This window comes from Cloeon dipterum, chromosome 3, assembly GCF_949628265.1.
Source record: "Cloeon dipterum chromosome 3, ieCloDipt1.1, whole genome shotgun sequence".
NCBI classification, from domain to species: domain Eukaryota; kingdom Metazoa; phylum Arthropoda; class Insecta; order Ephemeroptera; family Baetidae; genus Cloeon; species Cloeon dipterum.
Genome location: NC_088788.1, coordinates 18,506,547 through 18,529,911, shown reverse-complemented (window position 1 = coordinate 18,529,911; position 23,365 = coordinate 18,506,547). Strand labels below are relative to the sequence as shown.

The following is a 23,365-nucleotide window of genomic DNA, read 5'->3' as shown; positions in this document are numbered from 1 at the left end:
AATTTTAAAAAAGTCAAGGAGCTAAAGCATAGGCAAGAAATGATCGTTAAAACTTTTTTAGTCATCTTTGTCTCATGCTTATAGGGCATGCATACACTTTTAGTGTTTGAATAAAGCTTCCCTGCTTCCGTTATTAAAAAATTGTTATAAACAATCAAATAACAAAAAGTTTTTGAGAGCGGAAATTTGCGGAACTGATCGCTTAAACGCTATTCAATTCACTTTTAGCCCTAAGGTCGCTAAGGTCCCTCAAATTAAATGGGTCAGATGACAGAAATAATGTTTAAATGGCCGGCTTGTTGTTTAAATCCCTATTGGCTGACTGAAAAATTAAATTGCTGGAGGTTTGGGAACGTCCAATGAAAATGGGGAAATGCATTCAAGCGTGATGATGATGGTAAGGGTGGGGTTAGCGCGCTAACCGTCATCCTTGATTCTAGCATCTCCCGTCCTGGCAACGCGGCAACCGTCAAATTTTGTCAGTTACTACCAGTTACCTATTACACTCACACGAACAAGCACGAACGTGAAAAAGGTATGTATGTGATATTTACATTATCGTGGGTATTTAATTTAAAATGTGCAACAGTTCCCAACTTAAAGCAGTTAGAAGGTTACAATAATAAAATCTTGATGCTTACTGTGAGCACGGAATTGTTGTCAAATTTATATTATTATATTTTCAAACTTTAAAGTGACATACGAACTCTAAAAACAATCCCATGAGATCTCTCAAAAGGACAACGTGACTCTGTTCTTTTAATTATTTTTTCAGATTTTGGCTGTCTCTACTTCGATTTTATTTTGGCTGTGGGATTTTGCTTTATTTAAGCAATTGTAAGAAAGTACTAAAACCTGCCACATTACAAGGTTTAGAATTAATATCTGCGAGAAATGCTGAATTTTGGCCGCAGTCGAGTTGTGGACGGAACTACCCAACCGTCAAAAATGTCTCGCAATGCGACTTCCCACAACTTGCCACGACTGTTCCGCAATGAAAACATTCAGCCGATCAGAAAACTGCGTCCTGTGTCCCGCGACGATAATACTGCGAAAAACAAGAGGAAAAATGTACTCTCACCCTCCCACATGATGCAAGGACTAGGCACGAAGAGATCAGCCTTTGCCGACGTTACAAACGTATGTTATGATATATCTTCTAATTTTATAATATGCCGTGTAAGTTTGGCTATATAATATAATTATGTACCTACAGCAAAATTTGCTTGCCCATTTTTTTATATTGTCTTTTAAACCTCTTAATAAAACAAGACACAAATACAAGAATCGTAGTTTAAAATCTAACCAATTTGGTCTGTTCAACTGCTAAGTGCTAATATTTTACAATTTTCAGGGAATGCAACGTCTTCAAATCCCAAGGAAAGTGTTGAGCATTAATGACAGACTTAAATCAAAAACCTCGGCAGCAAAGCGCCAGCCACCGACAATTAAGGAGGAGGTATCCACTGAAGAAGTGAATGCAACCCTTTACCTATCAGCCCTTGAGGAGCTGGATGGAAAAGCACAGTCGCAACCCGAGTATGAGACCACTTTGGTCAAGGTGCCAGAGAGGGCCAGTTCTGCTCCACCAGTGTCCGTCAGAAATAAAATCCAAGCCAGAGTTCCGCACATACCCACACCTCACACACCTCCTCCCGGAGTAAATGATTTTGACAAGGAAACTGCTTCTGACACCAGTTCCATATCTGTGTACGCAGCGTACATTTTCTCGTATCTGAAGTCGCGAGAGGCAAGCTGTCTATTCCACTTTGAATGAACACAATTTTTTATTTAATGCATTAATTATTTAAGGATAAGTACTCTGTGAAGCCCAATTTCCTGGACCAGCACACCGAGATCACAAACGACATCAGGTCAATCGTAGTTGACTGGATGGTGGAGGTTCAAGAAACCCTAGAGCTGAACCATGAAACGCTGTATTTGGCAGTAAAGAACATGGACCTGTACCTGTCGAATCCGAAGTACCCCAACATGAAGGATCCTGCAGCCAGTCGTCCGATCAAAAGAACTCGCCTGCGCCTAATCGCCTGCGCCTCAATGCTGCTGGCCGCGCAGTATGATGAGCGACTGCCTCCACCAACCTCTGACTGGCTCCAGATGTGCGACAATGACTTTACTGCAGCTGAGTTGAACTCTATGCAGCAGCAACTCTTCTATGCCCTAGACTTTAATCTAGGTGCACCGCTGAGCTACAGATTCCTCAGGCGCTACTGCAGGGTTAGTTTTCAGGATTTACCAACTCAATTAAAATCTAATATCGAAAATTTAAAAATTGGCCAAGTGGGATTTGATTTGTTTGCTGATTGACAGCAGCTGTTAGTTTTAGCAACTTGTTTTGCAATGAGCAGTAATGAAAAGAGCTTGCTACAGTTAAAATTCAAATTTTAATAACGCAATAATAATTGTAATATGGCGCTCGCCCTTATTTCCTTGGCAGGTTTTTGTCGAGATCTATCCAACGATATGACATATGACACACTTTTGGGGAAACTCTGTTGTAAATAAAAAATATATTTCATGTAGGGAGGCAGTCCTTACCGTTTGAAAAAAAATGCAAAATTTACAGTTACCATTGGCTTTAATTGATTCCATATTGATTTGTATTTGCATTAGGAGCAAAGATTTTCCATAGTTTTGCAGAATCATTCCTCTTTTTAAATTTCCCTATAATTGACCAGACACTATTTTCACCAGGCGCTATCAAATTCCTAAAATTGCAACTTCAAAACATTCTGTAAAATTGTTGGACAGTTAACTCTGGCTGTAATGTTAAAATTAAAATATTTTAATTGGAATGGAATGGGCATAGTAAAAACTGGTTTTATCCTCAAGGGGGCTGATTATGACAGCATCGCCATTGTCCTTTTTTTTTTTAAAAAAAAATACTAATTCCCTTGTGTCAGGTGGTAACGAAACAATTTTATGCTCTGCAGGCATGCTCAATTGACATTGACCTGCTGACCCTGGCCAGATACATCCTGGAAGCAGCCCTGATGGACTCTCAGTTCTCTAGCGAATCTGACTCCCTGATGGCGTCAGCAGCCTTGTGGTTGGCCATGTGCATGGTCAAGGCCCCGAGCGACAAAGCCGTCCGTCGGGATCTATGGAATGAAGGCCTTCAACACTACACAGGTGGGCTTTTCTCTCTATGAGCCTGGTTAACGGTGTTTCTAAACGTCTCTCTGTTGACAGGCTACAAGGTAACAAACTTTGAGGGGCTGGCAGCGCGACTGAATGCGTGGATCAGGAGTCTTCCCAAGGTGCACCTCAAGACGGTGTACTCAAAGTACTCGCACAAGGTGTTCCGCAAGGTTGCACTGATCCCTCCGCTCGCGGATCTTTGAACCAGGCACACGATAGTCTTCGGCCTTCCTTCACTGTACTCATAGTTTTGACTTAGGTGGGATTTTTCTCGCTTTTAACCTGGTGGGGAATTTTATGATTCTTTTCATATACATGATTTGAACTTAATCGTTTTAAGAAACAGTGATTTTGCAAGGGTTTTAAGTCTTATTTCAAAATGTAGATTGGTGAGTAAGGAAATATATTTGGAAGGAAGGAATCATCAGACATGTTTAAAATCAACCTAGCACAACCTGGTAACTTCCTGACAGGGTCTCAGAGTCTGAAACAGGAAGCAAAATTAACAATATGGATTGATTAAATTCGTCTATTACTTGTAGTGATTTTTATCTTGGACGTACTCCCGTTAACCGAAACTCCATTCTGGCCAATTTTCACACCACTCCAGCAGCAATCGCTGCTCATGCTGAAAACGGCCTGAAAGAAGCGTTTAAATTAGATGACTAATTTTTATATTTAAGTGGGGTCTCAGTCAGCCGCATAATTTTCAGAGTTAGCAGCTTGTCAGCCTGATTTTTCCAAATTTTTTTTTTACCAGTGGCTGAAAACGGAACCAAAAAGCTGGCTGGCACAGAGCGGCTGGTTGAGACCTCTAATCGTAATCACTATCACACACACACACTCACCTCAGCTGAAAATTTGACTTTTGTGCTCTTTACATCCGCGTTGCTCAGAACTTCGAATTCAGCACTTTTGCTCTTCAACTTTGAGACAGGAACATCCCATTTGATTCCGTTCTCATCCTCATACGCAGTCCCAACTGACATGTTGAATCTACTTATTTTCCCCGCAGAATTGAATTTGAATTCAAGACGCTGGAATGGAGTTTTGATTGGCGCCAACATTAATTTTTTGCTGATCACATTTTCCTGCAAAGGAACGTTGTTTATTTCTTTGAAAGAAGCTTTGGCTCGATGGAAGTTTACCGTTAATGTAAAGTCTAGAGGAGCCAAGCACGAAGTTGAGTAGTGAAGAAGCTCTGACTTAACACTCGATGGATTGAATTTAACAGTGGTGCTTGTGTCAGATGCCATTTCTATTTTCGCTCGGGGCGCCAGAGCCATAAATTTCATGGGGGAAGAGTGCGATATTGTCACTAAAACTTCTGGTCGATGGCTGGAAATCTCATTTATCGTCACACTTATAACTCCAGTTGCAAAAGTCTGGTTCTGAAATCCGTTATTTGAGCACATTTGACATTTATTCTGTAGAATTCACTTGAAGTATTTCCCATCGTCGAAATTAAAACCAGACATTGTAGTTCCTAGTTGCCAAGAGCGTCAATTTACTTTACCAACTATGATTGGCTTTATATCTCAATCATACTCTATGTTGAAAATTTTGAAATTAGTACATAATTTAATATTAACTCTGGTTGGGGCTATCACAAAAAATAAATTACACAAATTGATTATTTGTTGCATTACCTTTTTCATGTAAGCTGTTTGCTCTCCTGAGAAAAAGATGAAGAAACATAGTCCTGTGAATAAGGCAGGCGGGAATTTTTTTCCTACAAAATTTCTATTTTACTCAGAAGAGCAAACAGCTTCTATAAATTAAGTATTGAAATCAAATACAAATAAATAATATTCAAGCAATAAATATTGTTCTTGAAAAATATTTATCAGTGTAAATATTAATTTATTTACTAATTTTTACAATGAAGTATGGCAGAGATGTAAAACCGAAACTAGTCAGAAAAATAAACTGACGCTCAAGGTTAAGCAATGTCTGGTTTTTATATTTTATCTTGATTTCTTTATATTTTACCTGAACTTGGTGAATTTGTTCAGAAATGTGGAAAACAAAGTGGCTCTTGCTTTTTATTTGAGGATTTGGATTCCAGATTGCAACTTTAGTCTTATCCTGACGCTTTTCCTGCAAAGCGGCTTGGATCACTTGCTCCGTCAGAGCAATACTTTCAGTCTGTGGTCTTCCAAATGGAAAATTAACAGCCATTATTTTGGCCAGCTGCATTTTCAGATCTGTGCGCTGCAGGAAAATTTCACACTAAGCCTGGTATATCGATTTTAAAGAGAAAATTTTACCTGACTCAAATCACCACCTAGTCGTTCTGCAATAGCATTTAAACAGTCAAGAGTTTGCGCCACTTCCAACACAGAGCTTTCAAAGGAGTGACTTTGAATTGAGTATTATTCGTATCTGAGTCCACAGTTACCTTTGTGGATCCTCGATCAATGGTAATGCACACAAAAGCAATCCTCGGTGTTGCAAAATCACTACTGGTTCCAAATTCTCATCGCCAGTGGAGACTTGAAATGCTGGAGCCATACAAATTTTATCACATCGGTCTCGACTAAACACAAAGCTTTCTGAAATGATTTTGTAAAGGAATAAATTATACGTAGGCAAGAAAAATGTATCACGATTTCGTACCTGAATTTTTTATCCCAGTCTCCACAAGAACCGCTTCGACAAATTTATTAGGCTCAAACAGTTTCTGGTAATTGTTGGTTTTTTGAGCTCGTAACTCAACAGTTGGAAAGAGCCTAAGTTTTTAAGAAATAATGTTATTGTTCTCTGAAATGACAAACTCAATTCAAAATCATACCTTTGGAAGACGGGTGCACCTTCGTTCGGGCTAATGACCCAAAAAGCTCTCAATGCAAACGGCATGGTAGTAGTTTCAAAATTGATTAATTCTGTTTTTTATTTTAATATCTGACCATCACTGGCGCTATGAAGCTGTAAATAATGATAATAAACACAGTCACAGATCACATGTTTTGTGTTTACGCTTAGTACAGCAATTCATTCGTACAGCGCAAGCTCAGTCGAAAACGAGGGGCGGGAGCATAATGAATCTGACACGCACAAGCACAGTGCATAGAAAATCTTAAGAAATATTGTGAATGTCATGTCGTATTGATATCATTTTTTTAAGTTAGAAGAGAGTTAACTCTTTTAAAATTGCTAGCATTTTTAAAATGGACAGCATATTATTAATTTTAATTAGTCAATTGTCAATTGCAAAACATTAAGGCTTCTTAATTTTGTCACTTTTAATTTTGATATTTTTATATTTTGAATGTTTTAGTCTGTGCATATATGCAAACATTTCTTTCTTTTAACTTGGTAGTATTATTATACTTATGTTGTGAGCAAAACTTTTATATTTTTCACGGAATGATACACAAAATGCGACATACTTGCTAGTTTAGCACTAAAATTGAATTCTATTAAGAAATTAAATAACGGATGACTTCAAGTGCCAATTCTTTCTTAGTTTTGGAGATTGAAGTAAAACCTATATAGCAGGACATTATTGTAAATTTATGTCCTAGTCGAGTTAAAATTTTTGATTATTCTCCCTTTTTGCCAAAAGTCTATTCTATATATGACGCAAATATTTTATAAGGGTCAAGCTGTGCATTTAAAAAGCTTTTAATATTTAGGACTGCACCCTTTTTTAGGGGCTTTATGAATATTGATTTTGTATTGACATATTATAAGTAATTAATGGCTAAATAAACATTTTTTGCCTAACCCTGACTTAGTTTTATTTTACCAAGGTGGAGTAACTTAGATTACTAATTGAAAAAAGCAGATTAGAGCCACTTGCAATTTACAAGTTTTTCATAGACATTCATTCATTCTCTCTTGCCGGAACCCGTAAAAAATTAACTATTTTTAACTTAAAAACCACCAGCCACATCCTAGCTAACGATGAGCAAGCCTCGCTGACAGTTTGTGTAAACGTGTTAGTCAGCATGAGCGGACGAGGAAAATTGCTGTTCGAATTAGCATATTGTTAGCAAGAAAAATGGTCGCTTTTAGCAATATTTTCTCAACAGAGGGGAAAGGGCCGTGCAAGTGAATCAGCCTTCTTTGTCAGTTATACGAAGCGCCGGTCATCTCTCCTCTCTTCGCCCTAGCAACCAACACCCAGTCCCAGTAGATATGATACTTTTTTATGGGCTGTGCGGCCGGCAGGGAATGCAAGTGGTTCGCCAACATACGCGGGTATTGGATATAATTTACATCGTAGGCACCGGGCCCCACTTCTCTCCACTTCTCCTCCTGAGGCACGGACGGCTTCGGTGTTACCTGATTCTTTTGCGTCGCCGAGTAGCCGGCAATACGCGAGACACCATGGAGGCACTCATCACCTTTTTGCTGCTCGTCTCCACCCTGACTGCTGCCCAAGCTTACTCAGGTAAACAAATTCGACTTGAGGGTGATTTTATTCATTTTAGAATCATTATCAACACCTTAATATTGCTTAAATAGTGGCATTTAAAAAGTTTTTAAACCAGTTTTAGCAATTTACTGTTTGAAAATCTTTAATTTATTTACTGTTTGAAGATACTGGATTTTAGCTAGGCACAAAATTATTGCGAGGATTACCACTTCCCCAAAATAAATCATATCAAGGCTTAAAGAAATTTAGGAGTCATTACATAGTTATTATAAGGATGCGGGGCTTGTGGGAAAAGAATTAAATAAGCCAACTCAAGACATACGTTTTATTTATAACGAAATATTTTATTGCTTGCCTAAAAGGTAAAACCACGTTTTAATTTTATTTTTCAACAACATCTCGAATTCAAAGGATGTGCGATTATGGTTGGTACATAAAAATGTTAGATACTTTTTAATTATTTCCTATTGAGTCATCGTTCTAGAAATGATTCAGACATTGAGCTGGGGGTTTTAAAGTTAAATATTTTTCTAACGCGATAAATTTCAGTGGCCTTGTGTTGTTTTGAAAGATCTGAAGAAGCGTTTTAAACACATACATTTTGTGAAAAAGCAAATCAAAGTGTGAAAATATCACGTCGCAAACCAAAACAAACTCACGAGCATGCTCGAGATTCGGCACTGACTCACATTGTCAGTTTCTCATTCTCACTCTACTTTTGTGCTATATATAAACCATCCGTGCTAACGGTGCATTTTGTGTGATGATAACAGCACGCTCACTCCGATCGCTCCTCTCACTCGCCGCGACTCAAAGCAATTGCAGTAAAGTAAAATGCAATAAACAGTAACAATCCTCGCAAAAAAAGGCGGCGGAGAGTTGAAGGAGCGAAAGTTCCCACGCACGATCTGATATAGTTCTGAAATCCAAAAACACGCTTGCTCGTTTCCTTCCGCCCCCAAGACCGCGGCTGCATCGCTAATTTCAATTTTCCCACAATGTTTGCAGATTTGAAGGGACACGGCCAGGTCGGCAGTCATAAACGCGAGGTCGTCTGCTACGTCTCATCGTGGGCCGCCTACCGCCGTGCGCCCGGAAACTTTTCCCTCACGGACCTGGACCCGACGATTTGTACCCACCTCGTGTACGCTTTCGCAGGGCTGAACAGCACCACTTTCGAGATCAGGTCGCTCGACCCCTACAGGGACTTGGAGGAGAACTATGGATTAGGTGATTTTACTGGAATTAATTAATAATTAAGGCTGCATATATGCGCGTTTTATTTTTATTTTTTTGCAAATAAAATGTTTTTCTATTTTGAAGATATTAACTTAAAAAATTACACTGATGTGGTAATAAATTACACGAATTATATTATGTATAACTCAAAACCTCAAAAGACAACAGTTTTGACATAATTGAGCAAAATTTAGACGGTTTCAGAAGTCAAAATTCATTTACCGTCAGTTTCATATGTTTTCCTTGTCATGAGAGTTGAATATATACGTTCAGTAAAAATTCAGATGGTTTGCATGGTAAAATATCAATTATTTTAAGTATTCAAAATTCAATGGTTGACGAATTCAAACCATTATTATTATAATCCTGCAGCTCTGAGAAAAGGAAAATATATCTTCAACTTTGCATCTATTGGAAAAAAACACTCCTGAGTTCTAGATTATTTTTTAGTTCTTTCCATTTGGCCTTGACAGGATTAATAGACCAATATTTTGTAAGAAAAGTTTGAAAAAATTAATGGTGAAATTTCACGGTGATAAATTATCCCCCTCAAAATTGGTTTTAACTTTAATTTTGAGCTCCGCCAGAATAGATGTATTTGGATTTTTTGTTCGTTCCCACTTTAAAAAAATCACGATACATATAAAAAAACGGCATTAAAAAAAGTTAGAAAGGGCATCATTTCTGGCATTCAACTTGATAAAACCTTGATCTGGAGAGCTAAGTCAGAATGGGCCCAAATTAGACGCTACAAATACACGTTAAAAGCTTGCAAACACGTACGCCTTGCAAAGGGAGGGAAACTGTGCCGCGTAACATGCATTGAGCGCGGGTGGCATAGCATTCCATTGTTTCGCTAACAATAAGCAGATAATATTGTAAGAAATTAAACAGTGATCACGAAAAATCGCGTATATATGAAAAAATATACAACTGAAAAAATTAAAAAAAATTAAGGATTGATTTTAAATTATCTTCTGGGAATTTTAATTAGTTTTGAGCAAAGCAGTTGAATATTACTTAGGGCTTAAGTTGAAAAATATATTTTTTTTAAAAAAAAAGGCGCAGGTCTATATTTATAATTTAATTTAGAGAAAAACTATGTATAGGAATTTACTCAATGTTCTACACACATGTCTTTAAATAATAGTCCCATTTAAAAATATAGGTTGGTATCGAAAAATGACTGTAATGAAGAAACAGTATCCACACCTGAAAGTCACCATTGCCATTGGCGGCTGGAATGAAGGCTCTACTAATTATTCCAGAATGGCAGAAGACCCGCAAAAGCGACAAATATTTATCCAAAGCGTCATCAAATTTTTAGAGTAAGCACCAATTTAATCATCACTGTACAGTCAAATAAAATCGAAACACTTTCCAGCAAATTTGATTTTGATGGTTTGGACCTTGATTGGGAATTCCCGGCGAATCGCGGTGGAAAACCCGAGGACAAGGAGAATTTTGTTACTCTCGTCAAGGTGGGAAAAAAAATAATTTTTCAACACACCTCATTGAATTCAATCCTAGGAACTGCGAACTGCAATGCCGAACAAATTGTTGACCGCCGCTTTCGGCGCCGGAGAGACCATTATCAAATCTGCTTACAACATTCGCGCCCTTTCGACCCACCTGGATTTGATGCACATCATGGCCTACGACTATCACGGTACTTGGGAAGGAAAGACAGGCTCTAATGCGCCTCTGAGAACAGTCGATTCGCACGATCCTCTTTCAATTGTGAGCCACGCCAATTGTTCGATTTTTTCTCAATTAAATTCCCGTTTCTTCAGTCCTACACAATCAAACTTCTGAAATCGCTGGGGGCGCCTGCAAGGAAAATTGTGCTTGGAGTGCCAATGTACGGTAGGACCTTTTTGCTGAAAAAACCGGCGGTCGGGGAGGACCAACAAGTGCAGCCGTTTGGTGAAGCAGCCCAAGAAAGAGGTTTCCAGGGACCTTATACCGGCGAGGACGGCTTCATGGGCTACAACGAGGTATTGATTAAGACACGGGATAATTACTTTTGTAACACATGATTAATTAAAACAATTGCAGATTTGCAAAGAGGTTGAGTCTCCCTCAACCACTTGGAGACTGATGTGGGACGAAACGAGCAAAACGCCCTATGCAGTGAGTGGCGATAAATGGATTTCTTACGACAACGAGAGGAGTGTTGCCGAAAAGGTTTGCAGACGAGAATTAAAACAGATGCATTATAAAATAGTGAAATATTTCACAGGCGAAATTCGCGATTGAAGAGGATTTGGGAGGAGTAATGGTGTGGTCCATCGACACTGACGACTTCCGTGGCGACTGCCGCTCCAATGGCGAGACTGGAGGTCACTTCCCTCTCGTCACCGCCCTGAATGTAGCCATGGCTCAGGTGATCAACGAGCGCAGCTCAGAAGTAATTACGACGTCCACCACTGAGCAAACATCAGGTTCTTCCACTCTGGTCACGTCCATTGCAGTCTGCGCCATATCATTTGTGATGATGCTCAGAAATTTTTAATCAAAGCCAAAAATATTGTATTTTGATGGGATTTTTAAAGAATGTACAAAAAGTAATAAAAAATGCGAAAACTTTTAAAGTTGCTGTGAATTTGAAAGTTTCAATGTTTACAATGTTTACAATAGACCCTAAAAAATGGGCTGAAATTCCAATATTACATATTTAAAAAGGGATCAAATTTTTGCTCGGGGATTTTTGAAAAGGTGATATTCTTCAGAGGATAATAACTGTTGCCTGGGTTTAGATATAGATAAAAATAAAAAAGAACATTTAAAATTTGGTGTTATACTTTATTCTCATTTTAAAAAATCTTTCAAACAAATATATCAACCAGATTTGATCCGAAATCGATTGAAATGATTTAATTTTGACTTTTCGAGGTCATCGTTGGGAGGCCTCTTCAAGGCTTTACCCCCGAAAGCGGATTTAATTAAATTAACCTGGTTAGAGCAATACTGGTGTCGTTTCATTTAATTTTCGTCACGAGAAACTCAATTCTGAACTCATTTTAACCGCGTTTTCACTCCCGTTGAATAAATGGAAAATCATCGCACTGTTTCAAGGGATCCCCGCTGATGCTTCAAGACGGTGTTAACTGATGGTATACACAATGATGTTTTTATTTGAATCACTAATTTTTGGAGTAAATGTTTGGCTACGAAAAATTCAAAAAAATTCTCATTTTATCTTTATATTTTTTTTTTATCTATTTAACATCGTCTTAACAATTCTAGTCTTTATTCCTTAAATTCTTTTATTGGAATTTTAGATTCAATTTACGTTTGTTATACTTCAGTTATAGGCAACACGTTGAATGAACGAGAGCACAGGGATTTGAACGCTAGGGGTTGCGTGCCGCTATATATTGATTTTTCAGTTGAGCGAGCGCCGCCCTGGGCAGCACCTGCCGATTTGGACGCACACCAGTTTTTGAATGTGGTATTTGCCATGCATTTCTAAGCGGATCACGCAGCAGACACAATGGGCTGTATTTTGTGCAAGTTTTACAGCGAGTTTTGCACCAAAAAAGCAGACGAATCGTGTTTGGTCCCGGAACCAAAAAAGGAATACTCCTGGTAATGTTATTTTTCTCTTCTGATATATATTTATTCACTGAACATTCCCAGGGACAAAAAACCAAAATTCGATCCAAAAGATTTCACCATCGAAGGAATAATTGATTCGGAAATCGTGAGGGAACCAAAAACAGTCAATGGCAGACAGATGATAGTTCAAAACTGCAAGAACTCCAAAATTTTTGTTCTGGACCATTGCAATTCAGTCATCATAGACGATTGCACCGACTGCCAAATCATTTTGGGACCAACCAGTGGAAGGTTTTTGACCTTTTTTTAAGTAATCAAAGCCATCAATTATTCAATTAAATACACAGTCTTTTCGTGCGTGGTTCGGAGAATTTGTGCCTGATCGCCTTGTGTGGGCAGTTCCGCGCCCGCGACTGCAGGAATATAACTGCTTTCTTGTGCTGCACATCACAGCCGTCAATTGAAGCGTGTTCAAAACTGGATTTCGGCTGTGCGCTCATACAGTATAAACAGCTACAAGGTCTGTTCTTTTCATATTATTTACCGTACACGCCAATTTCAGTTAAAATAATCTCGCCCTCGCAGGTCAGATCGAGAAATCCGGCCTGAGCATTTTTAATAACCAGTGGAATCTGATTTACGATTTCACGCCAATCGCCTCCGACGACCCAAATTGGCAAATTATACCACCGGATAAAGTCACGGAATTGGTTCAAATCAGTGAAGAAAACGCCGAAAGGTGCTAAAATATAAGATTTTCTTTAACTCTCTGTCAGGAAAATAATCTGATTTCTTAGATTTGAACTGGTAATTGGTGAAAAATCAAAATCACTTGTCCCCTGCTCACTCGGATCACCAGATGTCGGAAATTTTGCTGCGGAAATTTGCATTGTGGCAATAACAGAATTTCGTAATCAGGAGAGCATATTTGCTCTTGAGTTTATTGCATCGCTAAATCACGAGGCACGTTCTATACACGCAAATAACAATAAATTTATTTCACAATTTAATTTATTTATTGCAGGAAGACTTACGTTTGACACGAACTAAAGAAGCAAAAGTCTGTGACGAGGACATGAAAAAATTAAATCCCAACCAGAAAAAGCTGGACGCTAGTCTGGTGAATTTAATCGTGCTTCAATTTGCGGGATCAAACTGTGTAGCTAAATGTCAAGAAGTGCGTGCAAAATTTGCAGTGTTAAAAGTTAAAACCTATCGAACTGACGGTAATATTATGGAATTTCAGGCAAAGGAAAAAGGGAGTACAAAATTTGGTGAAGAGATGAAGGAAAACGTTCACATCTATGACCGTCCATCTGGCAAGCAGCTGATAACATTCATGCAAAGTAGCTAAAGAAGGACGACTTAATCTGACAAGAACAAAATAGCAAGGGACGCGATTAAATCTAGTTTTATTTTTGGTCTCTATGTAATGTATGTCAGTCAGTGAGCCAAAAAGCTATTTGTGTTGTAATAAATAAATGAATGGAATATAATTATTGTATTTTAAAGAGTCGTAAAACTGCACGCAGAAAGATGGGAAACAAGTTAAAATGTTTGTAACATATTATATTGTCAATAAAATGAATGTTTTCTTGTTAAAATAAATGCAATTATTTTCATTATTTTTTCTTTCTAGAGAAAGGTAGCAATAATTCGAGTGAAATATATAATAATAAAGATGATGATCCAGGCGTGAAAATTACGAAAAATGTTTGATTTACCAGTTCTTATTGATAGTTGCCAATGAAGGCAGAATTACGCAAGGTTTTCGTAATTTTCAGTTGAAGTTAAATGCAGCTTCCTCGGTGCATTCGAACTACCCGCCTATATATCTACATAAATGTCCCGCTCAACTAGTTTCGGCTGCTGGTTGCAGCCATAATTCATGAGCTTACTGTTCCGTCTGCGGGCTGAGGATAACTAACAATAAAATGCTCGATATACACCGAGGACGCTGTATTTAATTTAATAATTATCACTATTATTGAAATATCTGCAGTCGTCTCAAATCTCAATGAAACACACTCCTCACTCCTTTCCTTCCGCGCCACTCTCGCTCGAACATTCCACACACGCACATCGACACCAGCGCCGCCAAGCTCCAAGTCACAACAACTCTTTAGTCTTGGCTCCATCGCTTCACGATGTCGAAGAGAGGTAAGTTCAGTTTTCAATTTTTATCCTGATTCATCATCGAATCAGCATGTGTTATCGTTTTAATTTCTGCAAAATATTTTTCTCGCTAAACATAAATATGTAATGCCCGATGAGTTTTTGCCTGAAGTAGCATCAATTCCGAATTATACCAGCCCCAAACAAACCTTGTCGGCATCGGTCTCTCATGCCACATGGATAACACAACACACTGAGTTAATGCCGGAAACTGTGAATAATATCTTGATTTCTGGATTATTTTAGGAAGAGGAGGATCCGCGGGAGCGAAGTTTCGCATCTCCCTGGCCCTGCCAGTCGGCGCCGTCATCAATTGCGCCGACAACACAGGTGAGAACGACTTTGTACTTAACGTCAGACTTGACCCCAGATTTGTGTGATCAAACAAACACGAGGGATCCAACTTAACGAGAAATTTGGACTGAAAGATCGCTTTGTACTTTTTCAAATGTCAAAGTTCATTGCCAATTGAACCAGAGATGGGAATTACAATTCTAAACAATCTTCCGGACTGATAATCATCGTACATGCATCCAAGTGCAGTTCTTCCATTTTCTCTTAATGATTTTAAGGGGGATAATGATATTCTGCATCTTTGTAATCTTCTTTAGTATCCATTTAAATAAAATAATTCCTCTTACATATTTTAACACTGATTCAAATTTTAGGAGCCAAGAACCTGTACGTCATTGCGGTTCAGGGTGTGAAGGGTAGGCTCAACAGACTTCCCTCAGCAGCTGTCGGAGACATGATTGTTGCTACAGTGAAGAAGGGAAAGCCTGAGCTCAGGAAAAAGGGTGAGTACTTTCCTTCTAAACTCATAAATCATAGCAAAATATTGCGGTTAAAAATCTTGATCTGATTTGTATATAAATGTTAAAACACTGAATTTAATTTTCATGTACAGTGCTATAAAATAAGAAATCGTCTATTCAGGAACACTAGTATAAAAAATCAGTTTCAGTTTCTAAGTTTTTATTGATTTTAAAATTTTTGCAATCCTGGAAAAATTGGAATAATGAACAAGTTCTCAGTTTTCTTCAGTTATTAATATAATATTTGTGCCAAATTTTAATGAAAATTTATTTGTTTTAGTAATGCCTGCAGTTGTCATCAGACAACGGAAACCGTTTAGGAGGAAGGATGGATCGTTTATCTATTTTGAAGACAATGCAGGAGTGATAGTAAACAACAAGGGAGAAATGAAGGGTTCGGCGATTACTGGACCCGTAGCTAAAGAGTGCGCCGACCTCTGGCCGAGGATCGCATCAAACGCCAACTCTATTGCTTAACCTATTGTATCGCTCCTCTTTAATTAAACTTCAAAAACAAAACTACATGATTTTTTGTCCCGGCTCATTTGAGATGTACTTACTGCCACAGCAGTGTTTGATAGTGAAATTATTTAATTTGGTGAAGTGAAGAAATAAATACTGATAAAAATAGTACTATTAAATCCATTTGATATATTTTGCGATAAACTTAGTCTTTCTTATCTCTTATTGAAGGGGAAGGTCATAATAATTTGAAGATTTAAATCTTATTTCCCTTCGTATAAATTTGATTTTACTGCTGGTCAGCAGGGAGGAAAAATGAAGTAATTACAAGGGATATGAAAAATTCATCTATTTTTGAAGATTATTGTAATTTGTACCCTTATTCTAAACAATTTTTTTAAATTAATGAAGACACTAAATTTGAAAATTTGCTATGGCAGCGTCGGTTGCCGTAACCTCGTACAATTGGTTTTTTGTATTGATTGTTTCAACTCTAAAATTAGCGTCATGTCGCAGTTATAGGCCACTGCCACAGCGAATTATACTTTTGTCATGAAAATGAATGATAATTTTACCTTGTTTAAATGCTATATATATGTAGCTGTTTTTCTTTATTAACAATGTGAGGTCGTATGTAAATGTTAAACAAAGGAAATTCGACAAAAATTTGTCATATTTTGATTTTTTTCAATCAAAATAAACTACCAACACACGTTTTAATGAGGCATTATTTCTGGGTAGAGAGCTTAATAGCTTCATAAGCTTTCTACATCTGGGAATTTTAAAAGGGGTGTTGTGTATGGGCGTGGTTCCCCAAAAATCTTGAATTCTGCAGATGCCAGAATCCGCGGGTGATTAAAATGTGTTCCATTTTACATACTAGATTCTTTTGATGAAATCATGACAAAAAACGATTAATGTTTAAGTTACAAATTTAATATAATTTTGATTTTGAAAAGGTGCCTTAATGCTTAAAATTCATATATAATTTGATCTCATTATTTAACTCTCACAGAAAAATGTCGACAGTGTATTCATCAATACATTGTCGAAATTACTTATAATTTTGGAACCATGTGTGCCTAATTATTGAGTTTTTTTGAATCTCCCACGAATTTTCCGGTTTGAGTAGTTCGACGTGCGGCCAATAGGTGGCCAATCCATTGCGTTTCCCTCGCTGTCACGTGCCAATGTAAGGATAAGGCACGTGCGAGAGTTGATTAGGGGGAGGATGAAAATGATAAAAAAAACTGCTGCATCGGTGGGGCACCCGCAAGGAGGTGGGAGAAGGGGTGATACTCATTTACTCATTGAGTTTAGGTGGACATGAGCATAAATAAATAATCGGGAGTGGGTGGCTTGGAGAGGCGTTATCAATAAACCAAATGGAATACACGCAGGAGCGGAGGGAATGAATAAAGTGTGTATGGGAGAAAGATAATGAACATATATTTATGTATGCGAGGGGAGAATTTTGGGCATTTACTATATCATTATTTTCCGTTTATGTTGGCAATATTATTGCGGTGTTCGGCTCGCCACCTGTCACTTTCGCAGCAGGAATTGATGATATCAAGAAAAGGGTTTAATTATTGCAGCGTGCAACGGAAGGAAGGAAATTCATCGGGAGCGGAACTACGCGCGAAGACGTCAAAGGGTTGCGAGCGGCTAAATCAATGAGATAAAAAGCGGCGAATATCGTATTATGCATGTTTTGATTAAATTTGCGAAAATCGGTCAGGTGCGTGAGGCGAAGGTGGAGCGGCGGCGCGAGGCGCCGCTGGGTGGCGCCGCCGCCGCGCCCCCGCTCGCGCGGGGCAGTTTGCGTGGCCAGCGGGAGCGAGCGAGCGAGCCGAGCAAACACGGGCGGGCAGGGAAGCAAGCAAGCAAGCGGACATCTTGCAGAGTGCACGACACATTACGACGGCTCCTGCTCTTGCCCCCTCCCCCTCGTCTCTCTCTTTTCTCTCTCGGCCGCTGTGTGCCGGGCGGCACGGCACAGGCAAAGGAGGAGAGGGAACGAACGCCGTTCGCGTTTCGTTCATTTGTTACGAGTGCAAGACCGGAGAAGAACCGTAGTGTTGTTGTTTGGTGCGACAGTGCCCGAATTTGCAGGTCAACCCCGCGTCCAAGCCCCGAGTCTCGTCCGGACGGATCGTCCGAGTGTCCGAACGGCGCGCGTGACGTGTGCAGCAGGCCCACGGCGGCCGCGGAACCAAGGTAGGCCCCGCATCTGCTCCCTAATCGAGCCGATTTTTTGTGCTCTCTTCTCGTTTTCCTTCTTCCGTGACTGCGTGTGGGGAATGCAAAGCTGCTGCTGCTGCTCGCTCGTTCGCTCGCTCGCTCTCGCTCGCAGCCGTTGTTGCTGACTGCCGAATTATGTTTGAATCGGGACCACCGGACACCCGCGAGACACACGGACGGACGAATGGATTACGTACATACGCTGTTTGTAAACACGCGGACTGTGTCCCGCGAATTATCTGCTCTGTGTTCGCCGATTGTATAACGAATGGCTTCTGCGATGCGCACTTTCGTCCAACGTAAACAACAGACCATTTCACATTGCAACCGCTGCTACTGCTGCTGCTTCTGCTTCTAGTACATTATGGGGCAGTTTTGCGAAAAGTTTCGCTTGTGCACCGAGTCTTGGACTTGAACTTTGGTTTCTAGGCGAAAACCTCTAATATCGTCGGCCAAATAAAATTCTCGGCTTGCTTTGTTTTTCTTTCTCAACGGGGCCCCGATGGTGAGCGCGCTCTCGACTCAACGAAGCTGAGCAATCAAACTTTCAATGATCCACCGGTTTTATTTAGATATTCAACAACAATTCGCGGCCGCTCGTCCGGTTTTCAAGATTCAAAACAGTCCAAGACTGAAAATATATTCCAATAATTGCTCATTATTTGTAAACGATTTCAATTTGTGAATTTATTGCTCCAGTGAGTTGTTGAAAAATCACCACACAGGGGGAATATTCTTGTTTATAACTATGCGACAGGTTTAAAGGAAGACCCCCATACTTATTCGTTTACAAAGGTTGTTTACTGAGTTGGCTGAGTATTCCTTTGTGAAGGTGTTATCCTTTGCTACGAATTTCCGAGAGCACGACACGAAAAGAGGATAGAATGCCACTTTAATTGATGCAGCCCGGGCTCGGACTCGAATTTCACCATTGTCACGTATTTTGCCAGCCGCAGCGCTGGTTGCGTTTCCATTCTCTTTAATTGCATTTTTCGTAATTCGTGCAGTTAGTTTTTAATTGGCTCATTAATTTGCCTTTCGAGAGCAACGGCGACAGTAATTAGCCTGTGGAACATGCTACTGGATTGCTGAAAATTAAATTAAAAGCACGGACACACCTGACTACCCTCCATGAGGGTAGAATGCAATAATTTCGATTTTTATTTTTTGTTATCCAACTTTTATTTTCTTTGGTGATTACGGGGATGATTTCGCAATGGCAATGGTGCGTGAGTCACACACATGTCATGCCGTGGCCGTGCGGACCAGGTGCGTTTTCCTTTTCGAAATTCGGCGCTGAATTATTCATGCAGAATGGTAATAATAATTATTGCCGCTTTAGCAACAAAAGCGGCAGGACAGAAGGTATAACGCCGCTGCCGCCGCCGTCGCGGAGAGAGGCTGCGCGGAATTATGGCGGCGAGGGGAAAGGCGCGAGCTGCACGGCACGGGCAGTAATTTCGGCAGAAAATTATCATTTATTAGAGGTGGAGAGACAGCAAACTAAAATGGTTGCAAAGAGTGCGCGAGTGAGCGAGCGGGCAGAGGCAGGCAGGCGCTGTGTGAGTGTGTGTAATTCCGCTCGCTCGCTGCCTGCCTGGCCTGGCTGGTGGATACTAAATACATATCGCCGAGGGATCAATGTTGTATTGTTCGCCCCTCGCCATCATGACTGACTCACACTCCCCTTTTGAGGCAACTCTTCATAAAATGTTTCCCAACCAGCGAGCAAGCAACCTCTTCTTCTCCGCCGCTGCCGCCGCCGCCGCTTGAATAAATTTATTGCACACTCTGCTCGCGCGCGCCTCTTTCTTCTTTATGCGCCGCCGATTCAATTCGCACGAGATTCACGCCCCCGGAGTCGCCTCCTCCTGCCGACTTTGTAATTGCGGCCAAATCGCCGACGTTGACATCATGACCGTGTTTTTTATTTTTATTTCGAGAGAGAAAGAAAGAGAACTTCAGGTGACACCCGGCAGCAGGGAGCATGCAACACTCCGAGTTTTGAGAGTTGCCATTTGCCCATTCGATCGTTTTTGCTGTTTGGCGTTTGAAATCTTGCTTTTCGTCCGGAAGCACGGATGTGATAATTTGCGCATTTTGTTTTTATTTGAATACAACTTATCAGCAAACGGCTACACTCCTTTTCCTCATATTTAACCATTTTCCTGTTTGCAAACTGGGGTGGGTTTGGTATTTAAAATATTTCATCATGCACCCATTTATTTTGTTCTGCTATTCATTATTTCAAATTTTAATGGGAATGTTAGTTTTCCGCCTTACTCTTTTAAATTAAATATTCACAATACCGATTTTTTTAATCTCTGCTCAGCACATCCCGAGGGCTATGAGCCCAATAACACCACCGAGCGGATAACACGGGGTCCGAGTGGCCGCAGAGGAGCTTGGGCCCAATGTGGCCATATTTCCGCCTAACCCCGCACGGAGTTCTTTCATTGAAACGCCAGACATTTGTCCCAAAGCCTCCCTATTTGAGAATTTAGAGTCACTAAATTAACCACCTTTTGCCATCTCTAACATTGGGCAGCCTGTATAAAAGATCTCCGAAATGCTCAATTTATCTCCCATTGCATTTACATTATGAAGACTGTCTGTAACAATTCGAGCCAACGGGGTCGTAAAGTAAATTTCGCTTATTTTTCCCCGAATACCTGCTCCAGAGATCTTTTATTAGTGACAAGAAACTTTTACCATGAAAAGCACATACAAGCTCTATTATTGGTTCTATTGGTATTTCTTAGAAAGTATCAAACAAAGAACGCACTATTGCCATTGAACCCCCACGCTGTAAATAAATACCCCCGCTATTAAGTTCAAGGTCCAACAAGCTTTGGTTGATCTTTTGTTGTTCTATTTATTGAATAAAACTCTTGGATACATTTTGGATCCTCAAGGATGAAGATTTTAAGGATCTCCTTTTTTCTCGGTAGTGTCATACGAAAGAATTACAACAGAGACAAATTTTCTAAAATCTAGGTGAACCATAATGCCATCTATTAAGCGTAGCATATTTTATTTTACAGCACACAGTTTTACAACGGCTGATAGTGATGGTGCACTGATAAATAGATGAATATGACTTGACGAGCTTGATTTGCCAAACACTGGTGGAGTATACTACGCTGCATCAAATTAAAACCCCTGCATATATAGTGGACATCGTTACAAAAGTTCAAATTTGCTGAACGTGTTCATTAATTTATTTGAATAAATAATTCATTTAACACGAAAGTATACAACAAACTTTATCAAAACGTGGTAGCAGGGGTTCACAAGTTCATTTTGCGGCTTCAAATTATGTAAAGGAATTTGTATTACAATTGAAGAACTGGTTAAATGCAATAGGTAAATCACATTTGACGCAAATACAATCATTCGTCTGCTTTTTATACAAATTGGAAAGTGGAAGGCACGGGATAGGCGTGTCGTTTGTTTGTGAAAAGACTCGCAATTCTGGTCAACCATTGCAGGGGTGACAAAAATTCAGGATTTCCTTTGGATATTATTTTAAAAAGTTTGTTCTGATTGATTTTTTCATCACTTACTGTACAATAAAGAACATTAAGTGATAAGATCATCCATACAAAGAAGTTCGAGTAAGCAACAGCTTGTATGACTGCTTCGGTTGGTGAAGAGTGCCTTTTTCTTAAAAACTCTACACTTAACTGGTTCTATCATTTTATTTACATTTGCATTATTTATTTAATAACTGGAATACATAAGCGAAGTATGTCGAAATACTAGAGTCGTCGGGGCCACAATCACAATAGTTAAAGCCTAATCACGTCAAGCAGCAGCTTCCCTTTATCAGCGGTGAATAAGCAGCGAGTGCGATCTTTTTTATTGACTTGTAAATATACGTGCGCGTCTGGCTATTGCCGGTGTTTGATAAGCAGCTCGCGAGGCAGCCCTGAAAAATCGGCCCGGCAATTGATCGGTGCGCGAGGCGGTGAATGCGAAAATTATTTAGCTGAGCTGAGCGAGAGAGAGAGAGAGAGAGAGAGAGAGAGAGAGAGAGAGAGAGAGAGAGAGAGAGAGAGAGAGAGAGAGAGAGAGAGAGAGAGAGAAAAAAAGCGCCGCCGCCGCCGCCGCTGCCGCTCTGTGGATGGATGTGATGCGGAGTGGATAGCAATAAAGTTTCATCCAGAGCACACCATATTATTGATCTTGGCCATACTTGGTCGCTTACAACACACAGAAGAGGCTGGCGAATTTGGAAAGGTTGCCTGCGCCTGCCGGACGCGCGCGCTCCCCGCTTCCCAGTGTGCAAAACGTATGCAAATGCGCCCCGGCGTCTAACAAGTAGCTCGCAAATCGGCCAGCCTGCCTTCATTACCAGCTGCCTTGCTGTTGCTGTTTCTTCTCGCTCGGGGAATGCGTGCGAGCCTGCAAGCCGGAAACTGTTCGAGTGAGAATTCGGTCATTCCGAGAAACTAGCGATTCCGAGATAAATTCCGGCCTCACGGCGTTCTGATAAGACAGTGTTTACACAAGCAGCCGGCACGATCGGCTTTGTAGCGTGTATATTGATTATTGGTCCGTTTTATCTAATTGAGTGGAAAATCCGCTCGCCGTGTGCACTGACATTTTCGACAAATCTGCTCATCAACATTAAAATGCGCGAAATCTTTGAATGAATTCTCGTATTTACGAGGAAAGGCATTTTTTAAGAACCTGGAATAAGCAAAAATTGTGTAAACATGTCCAGTAAGCACTGGAATGTACCGAAAAAAATATGAATTTTTCTTTCAATGCCAACATAATCACCTAATACCGGGAGCATGCAACTTAAATGCTTACGTTAATCCCCAACACTAACTCAACAGGGGTTTAAGCCGGCTGCTTGGATCAGAGTAAAACTCCTGGTATTCGATATATATCTATAATATATCTTGAATGCTAAAAACTGCTGCATTGATATATTGGATTTTGATTTAAAGGTAAAAACGAACCTTGAACAAGAATGCATCTCCTTACAACAAATCGTAACAAAAGGGAAATATTTATATTTTGTAAATTATGGGGAGAGATAATTTATTTTATCCTATAAGATTGTTTTCAAACCTAAATGTACGCATTCTTCCTTAATTTTGAATTTCGAGCGTAAATTACCGGCACACAGCTCAAACCGTTTTCCTGCTCACTCCACTGTTACTTGAATGATTACTTTTAAAATCTACCCGACATGTTCAATCACGTGCTCAATATTCAAATCCCACAAATCAGGTATTAACGTACATTTGATAAAAATAAATGCTTGCCAATTAGCACACGCTATTTTTAGGCAAACAAATCATCAAAA

The 23,365-nt window shown here is 39.7% G+C and overlaps 6 protein-coding genes across 19 annotated transcripts in view; 5 read left to right on the top strand and 1 right to left on the bottom strand.

Annotated features, from left to right (window-relative positions):
• Window positions 1-403: 403 nt before the first annotated feature.
• Window positions 404-6,893, top strand: CycB3 (cyclin B3). Its single transcript, XM_065482354.1, has 6 exons — window positions 404-535; window positions 776-1,140; window positions 1,355-1,750; window positions 1,813-2,238; window positions 2,955-3,153; window positions 3,214-6,893. The coding sequence occupies exons 2-6, from the start codon at window positions 895-897 to the stop codon at window positions 3,363-3,365; spliced, it is 1,419 nt and encodes a 472-aa protein (XP_065338426.1). The 5' UTR covers window positions 404-535; window positions 776-894; the 3' UTR covers window positions 3,366-6,893.
• LOC135938603 (AP-5 complex subunit mu-1-like) lies at window positions 3,549-6,097 on the bottom strand. Its single transcript, XM_065482355.1, has 9 exons — window positions 5,957-6,097; window positions 5,782-5,894; window positions 5,564-5,717; window positions 5,433-5,508; window positions 5,155-5,376; window positions 4,311-4,553; window positions 4,011-4,253; window positions 3,699-3,801; window positions 3,549-3,646 (listed from the first exon to the last, which is right to left on the bottom strand). The coding sequence occupies exons 1-9, from the start codon at window positions 6,019-6,021 to the stop codon at window positions 3,603-3,605; spliced, it is 1,263 nt and encodes a 420-aa protein (XP_065338427.1). The 5' UTR covers window positions 6,022-6,097; the 3' UTR covers window positions 3,549-3,602.
• Window positions 6,894-7,323: 430 nt separating the features above from the next.
• LOC135939906 (probable chitinase 2) lies at window positions 7,324-11,390 on the top strand. The gene is made up of 8 exons (XM_065484514.1): window positions 7,324-7,561; window positions 8,555-8,776; window positions 9,954-10,113; window positions 10,170-10,266; window positions 10,316-10,525; window positions 10,579-10,782; window positions 10,844-10,972; window positions 11,028-11,390. The coding sequence occupies exons 1-8, from the start codon at window positions 7,342-7,344 to the stop codon at window positions 11,298-11,300; spliced, it is 1,515 nt and encodes a 504-aa protein (XP_065340586.1). The 5' UTR covers window positions 7,324-7,341; the 3' UTR covers window positions 11,301-11,390.
• An 839-nt stretch (window positions 11,391-12,229) lies between these two features.
• On the top strand, window positions 12,230-13,842 carry LOC135940786 (protein XRP2-like). The gene is made up of 7 exons (XM_065485840.1): window positions 12,230-12,376; window positions 12,428-12,637; window positions 12,694-12,866; window positions 12,932-13,085; window positions 13,144-13,309; window positions 13,371-13,523; window positions 13,593-13,842. The coding sequence occupies exons 1-7, from the start codon at window positions 12,282-12,284 to the stop codon at window positions 13,698-13,700; spliced, it is 1,059 nt and encodes a 352-aa protein (XP_065341912.1). The 5' UTR covers window positions 12,230-12,281; the 3' UTR covers window positions 13,701-13,842.
• A 563-nt stretch (window positions 13,843-14,405) lies between these two features.
• RpL23 (ribosomal protein L23) lies at window positions 14,406-15,855 on the top strand. Its single transcript, XM_065485392.1, has 4 exons — window positions 14,406-14,506; window positions 14,768-14,851; window positions 15,190-15,318; window positions 15,617-15,855. The coding sequence occupies exons 1-4, from the start codon at window positions 14,494-14,496 to the stop codon at window positions 15,811-15,813; spliced, it is 423 nt and encodes a 140-aa protein (XP_065341464.1). The 5' UTR covers window positions 14,406-14,493; the 3' UTR covers window positions 15,814-15,855.
• Window positions 15,856-17,691: 1,836 nt separating this feature from the next.
• The window catches only part of LOC135940940 (bromodomain adjacent to zinc finger domain protein 2B-like), a 40,816-nt gene continuing 35,142 nt past the window's right edge, over window positions 17,692-23,365 (top strand). For 6 of the 14 annotated variants that reach the window (XM_065486092.1, XM_065486095.1, XM_065486084.1 and 3 more), the window contains exon 1: window positions 17,693-18,018. The gene's annotated coding sequence lies outside the window, so the exon portion shown is untranslated. Of the gene's footprint in view, window positions 18,019-23,365 lie in introns of all 14 variants that reach the window. The other 8 variants (XM_065486087.1, XM_065486093.1, XM_065486091.1 and 5 more) reach the window with 2 other exon arrangements.

Coding starts and splice junctions, on each gene's coding strand:
- CycB3 (XM_065482354.1), top strand. CDS start 895: ATGCTGAATTTTGGCCGCAGTCGAGTTGTGGACGGAACTACCCAACCG. Junction 1,141..1,354: donor CCTTTGCCGACGTTACAAAC/GTATGTTATGAT, acceptor TACAATTTTCAG/GGAATGCAACGTCTTCAAAT. Junction 3,154..3,213: donor AGGCCTTCAACACTACACAG/GTGGGCTTTTCT, acceptor CTCTGTTGACAG/GCTACAAGGTAACAAACTTT.
- LOC135938603 (XM_065482355.1), bottom strand. CDS start 6,021: ATGCCGTTTGCATTGAGAGCTTTTTGGGTCATTAGCCCGAACGAAGGT. Junction 4,254..4,310: donor CTCTAGACTTTACATTAACG/GTAAACTTCCAT, acceptor GTTCCTTTGCAG/GAAAATGTGATCAGCAAAAA. Junction 3,802..4,010: donor AAGTCAAATTTTCAGCTGAG/GTGAGTGTGTGT, acceptor CGCTTCTTTCAG/GCCGTTTTCAGCATGAGCAG.
- LOC135939906 (XM_065484514.1), top strand. CDS start 7,342: ATGCAAGTGGTTCGCCAACATACGCGGGTATTGGATATAATTTACATC. Junction 10,114..10,169: donor AGCGTCATCAAATTTTTAGA/GTAAGCACCAAT, acceptor AACACTTTCCAG/CAAATTTGATTTTGATGGTT. Junction 10,973..11,027: donor AGAGGAGTGTTGCCGAAAAG/GTTTGCAGACGA, acceptor AATATTTCACAG/GCGAAATTCGCGATTGAAGA.
- RpL23 (XM_065485392.1), top strand. Junction 14,852..15,189: donor CAATTGCGCCGACAACACAG/GTGAGAACGACT, acceptor TTCAAATTTTAG/GAGCCAAGAACCTGTACGTC. Junction 15,319..15,616: donor GCCTGAGCTCAGGAAAAAGG/GTGAGTACTTTC, acceptor TATTTGTTTTAG/TAATGCCTGCAGTTGTCATC.
- LOC135940786 (XM_065485840.1), top strand. CDS start 12,282: ATGGGCTGTATTTTGTGCAAGTTTTACAGCGAGTTTTGCACCAAAAAA. Junction 12,377..12,427: donor CCAAAAAAGGAATACTCCTG/GTAATGTTATTT, acceptor GAACATTCCCAG/GGACAAAAAACCAAAATTCG. Junction 13,086..13,143: donor AGTGAAGAAAACGCCGAAAG/GTGCTAAAATAT, acceptor CTGATTTCTTAG/ATTTGAACTGGTAATTGGTG.